Raw genomic sequence first — 4,276 nt, forward strand, 5'->3', positions numbered from 1 at the left:
GGGGCCTCCGTCTCCGGTAGCGACGTCACAGGGCAAGGCGTAGTCGCAGCAGGAGTCGGAGCCGTCGTCTCCGGCAGCGAAGTCACCGGGCACGGTGTCGACGTCGGCGCATCGGTGTCCGGTAGCGATGTCACAGGGCAAGGAGTCACGGTCGTGTCCGGCTTTGAAGTTACAGGGCACGGGGTAGTCTCCGTGTCCGGCTTCGAGGTAACAGGGCATGGAGTAGTCTCCGTGTCCGGCTTCGAGGTTACCGGGCATGGGGTGTCAGGCAACGACGTCACTGGGCACGGCGTGTCCGGCAGAGAGGTCACTGGGCACGGAGTGTCGGGCAGCGAGGTGACCGGGCACGGGGTGTCAGGCAGCGAGGTGACCGGGCACGGGGTGTCAGGCAGCGAGGTGACCGGGCACGGGGTGTCAGGTAGCGAGGTGATCGGGCACGGGGTGTCAGGCAGCGAGGTGACCGGGCACGGTGTATCAGGCAGAGACGTCACGGGACACGGGGTGTCCGGCAACGAAGTCACCGGGCACGGCGTATCCGGTAGCGCCGTCACAGGGCATGGAGTGTCCGGTAGTGAAGTCACCGGGCACGGCGTATCCGGCAGAGCCGTCACCGGGCACGGAGTGGTGGCTGTGCCGCAGCCGACGGACGGGAGCACGCATCCCCAGGTATCCCCGTTAACAATGGTGCACTCGGCGTCTTCAGGCGCCACGCAGGTGCTACCGTTCCATGACGGCAGGTAGTCGTAGCAGTCTGCGATAGCCACATCGCCCTTGAGCGGGCAAGCCGTGCCGGCCGGCGCCGCACCGGCACCGGAGCACATGGCACCGCGCGAGGCGGGCGAGTTGTAGGTGGCGTCGCGGCACAGCGACACCGGCAGGTCCTCAAGCGCCGAAGCGGCCGACACGGCCACGGCGGCGCACACGAGCGCGGCGAACGTCTTCATACTTTCCGTCGGAGTAGCTGCAGTAGATACAACCGATGAAAAGTGGGCACTGCTGAGACTGAAAGCAGATCGAGCTTGTCCGAGTCGATTACGACGTCAAATTCGAAAGTGCCGGACGGGGACGTGCCGGCGGCGGCTCCATTTCGTAGCTTGAGTTCCCTCGCGTGCTGGGCGCGACTGCTCTTCCGACACAGTTGTCCATGTAGACATAGCGCGGACTAAATTGGATGCGAAACGCAGAAATGGGGCATCTGTCGACGGACAAGATACATCCCTTAGTTTTTGCAAGTGACTTGGTTTTAGTGTGCTCGACGTCTGCCATGACTGCGCTGCTGTCCCAGACCAGCGCCTGAGATTTATTCAGCCTCCGTCTCGATGGAAACTGCGGCGGCCAACATGTTTTCAGTCTTGTCATTTGGTAAAATGCCTGCCAAGACGACAGTGTTTGGCCCTAGCTGCGGTGCCATGCATTCGCCTTAAAATATCATCGAGCTCGAATCATGTACTAAGTATTCGGGCTCCGAGGCAATGCATGACTTTACATAAAGCACCTGTAATGGAGCTGTCTTTCGATACACATGCATCTGTGTGCCCGTTGTAGCAATGGTAGTATTTGTAAGATTTACTTGAACACTTCAAGCCCGCCTCACAGGGATACAGCCATTGAATAGTCAATTCCAGGTTTCACCCGTCGAAAAGCGCTCCCAGTCGACGTGAATTGCCCAGCTGGATGGCTTCCTGGCGTCCGGACAACACTGCTCTATTGTGCATGCACACACTTCGAGCGAGGACTGAAATGACCGTACTGTCGTACTTCGTACATCTCAGGTCAAGTTTCGTACACTTCCTTCTCTATGGCAGCGTTCGAAGGTGCATCGGCGGCACGATGCAACACCAGTCCAGCCTTGAATCGCTCGACGAATTTAACATTGCACACGCTGCTGCCGGCCAAATGCTGCCGGGGGGATATCTTGACGAACAAAATTCATTGGTGCAGCTGCAATTTTTGTTGTGGCAATGCTGCTTGCAAGTCCCAGGCGAAAAGCTTCTGCACGTTGAAGTCAACACTTGAACCTTTTGGTGTTCGTAATGAATCCGCGGATTTTATCCAAGTCTCAAAAATAATAACCATGCGGATACTTATGAGATATGATGGGCATTGATCACATCCACGTTGAAGTGGCAGTGGGAGCACTTGTCATTCTCAAAACGGCGGCATGCAGTAGTATTTCCCTTGCAAAATTTCTTTCCCTTTCTTTCTGTTGAATTCTCGCAATTTGCAGAATACCCTGCACCGGATCTCTCATTGAAGATTCTTCACTGAAGAAGATCAGTTGGCCACTGCGCCGTGCAGCTCCAATTGCTAAATATCCTCAACGTATTCCGCATCTGACAGAGATGTAGTCAAGATAAATGATGTAGTTTTCGTTTTTACACCCTCTCTATTATCACTCGGATTCCTCTTCAAGAACGCAAGCCGTAATTGCGGTGGAGTGAGCTCAGGCTAAGCAGCCACCATCTGTGCCGGTACAGCATATACGGCGCAAAGGCTGACACGAGATCCCACGGTTGTCACTTCCCGCTGAATGCCCTCCCTCTTCAACCGCCTGTAAAGCGTTCATGTTGCACTGCAACCTACACGGCGAGTTCTTGACGCACGTCGGGAAAGCATTGACCGCGCACAGCTTCAACTGTCGTGTCAACCGTCTTCCAACAGCGATGATGCACTGATCAGCCTTACGTGTGTACTCCCCATCACGCAGCGATTCGCTGGGTGCCCGCCGTCGAGGGACACGCCTCAGCTGAGCTGCACTTGTCGAACAGTGCGAGCTCGGAGCTCCTACCCGATCGAATTGACTCCTGCCAGATCATTCACTTTGCAATTTGCATCTAAAGCGACAAATCCAAGCTATCCTACCGCATCCTCCAACTCTCCACGATGAAGTTCTTCTTTGCCGCCGTTGCCGTCGCTGCTCTCACGTCCCAGGCCTCAGCCGCTACCTGCGGCAGCGCCGTCTTGTCGTCTCTGCTCACGAACGCCAACATCCAGCAGTGCGCGACGGACTCGGGTTACGCCTTCACGGCCGCTAACATTCCGGACCAGGCTACCATCGACAAGATGTGCGCTTCGACCGCCTGCAACAGCCTACTCGCCGACGTGCAGGCCATGAACCTGGAGGAGTGCCAGCTGCCCGTCGGCCCCGGCATCAACCTGAAGGCGGACCTGGTGGACTACGTGCCGGCCCACTGCCCGTCGACGGACTCCCCTGCCACGGACGCCCCGAGCTCACCCGCTACGGAGGCTCCTAGCCCGGAATCGCCCGCTACGGATGCCCCGACCGACGCTCCGTCGACCCCGGACAACTCGACGGACACGGACACGCCGACCGCTGCCCCGACCAAGACCCCTATCGCTTGCTAAGCGCTCCTCGGATCGACTCGCAGCCTGCTGCAGCCCGCGCGAGTACTTTGCTGCTTTTTGAGCTCGTCTTCAGCCTCGCTCTAGTTATTAAGAGTCGGAGGCTTACATGTTGTAGTCGTTCTACCCGTTAACTTGAATGACTATCATTTTGAACTTCTAAAATGTTGGCAAATTCTGCTTGTTCTTGTCCTCACTATGTCAGCGTGTTCGCTTCGAACACCGCGAAATATCGCCTGGCCATGATAAAGAGATGTTCGGATGTTTTTCACGTGTCCAGCGAGGATATGCCGGGAGCGGCCATCAAGTTGAAGACGCCACGGCGCGCTCAAAGTTCCTTGTGTTGGGCTCTAGTCGATCCTAACATAGCAATGAGCTCTGATCGCAGTGCAACTAGCAAGAGCGTTTAGATCGAAGAGATCCGAGGTGACAAGAGGTGGCCGGCAGGTGCCGGCGCTACAGAATTTCGCCGCCTCCTGGATCGTTCACTTTTCAATTTGCCTCTTCAACGACAAATCCTCTTCAAAGCACTACCATCCAAGATGAAGTCTTTCGCTATCTTTGCTGCCATCGTGTCGACCGTCTCCGCTGCCAGCACCAGCGGCTCGTACGCGGATTGCTCGTCGTCGGTGCTATCGGCACTGCTGACAGACCAGTACATTGACCAGTGCGCGACGGACTCGGGCTACGTGTTCACGGCCGCCAGCATCCCGGACCAAGACACGATCGACAAGATGTGCGCTTCGTCGGCCTGCAAGAGCCTGCTCGCCGACGTTCAGGCCATGGATCTGTCCGAGTGCGTCATCCCGGTGGGCGACAACATCCTGCTGCTCGCCGACCTGGTGGACTACGTGCCGGCGAACTGCCCGGCGTCGTCCACGGGCTCGACCACGAGCAGCGCGTCGACCGCTAC

General features: G+C 57.2%; 3 protein-coding genes across 3 annotated transcripts in view; 2 read left to right on the forward strand and 1 right to left on the reverse strand.

Annotated features, from left to right (window-relative positions):
- PPTG_23721 (hypothetical protein) overlaps nucleotides 1–1,084 on the reverse strand; it is a gene marked incomplete at its 3' end in the record, with an annotated part of 2,780 nt that extends 1,696 nt beyond the window's left edge. Inside the window, exon 1 of the mRNA XM_008912607.1 lies at nucleotides 30–1,084. Coding sequence (XP_008910855.1) covers nucleotides 30–944 — 915 coding nt within the window. The 5' untranslated portion in view covers nucleotides 945–1,084. The remainder of the gene's footprint in view (nucleotides 1–29) is intronic.
- A 1,618-nt stretch (nucleotides 1,085–2,702) lies between these two features.
- PPTG_15237 (hypothetical protein) lies at nucleotides 2,703–3,543 on the forward strand. Its single transcript, XM_008912608.1, has one exon. The coding sequence runs from the start codon at nucleotides 2,884–2,886 to the stop codon at nucleotides 3,364–3,366; it is 483 nt and encodes a 160-aa protein (XP_008910856.1). The 5' UTR covers nucleotides 2,703–2,883; the 3' UTR covers nucleotides 3,367–3,543.
- Nucleotides 3,544–3,865: 322 nt separating this feature from the next.
- On the forward strand, nucleotides 3,866–4,276 carry PPTG_23722 (hypothetical protein; the record flags this gene model as incomplete). Its single annotated transcript, XM_008912609.1, has 1 exon — nucleotides 3,866–4,276. A coding segment is annotated over exon 1 (369 nt), but the record flags the coding sequence as incomplete, so codon positions are not given.

The sequence above is a fragment of the Phytophthora parasitica genome (genome assembly GCF_000247585.1).
Source record: "Phytophthora parasitica INRA-310 unplaced genomic scaffold supercont2.48, whole genome shotgun sequence".
NCBI classification, from domain to species: domain Eukaryota; phylum Oomycota; class Peronosporomycetes; order Peronosporales; family Peronosporaceae; genus Phytophthora; species Phytophthora nicotianae.

Bases quoted from the DNA above. Each gene is read 5' to 3' on its own strand.
- PPTG_15237 (XM_008912608.1), top strand. From the start codon at position 2,884: ATGAAGTTCTTCTTTGCCGCCGTTGCCGTCGCTGCTCTCACGTCCCAG.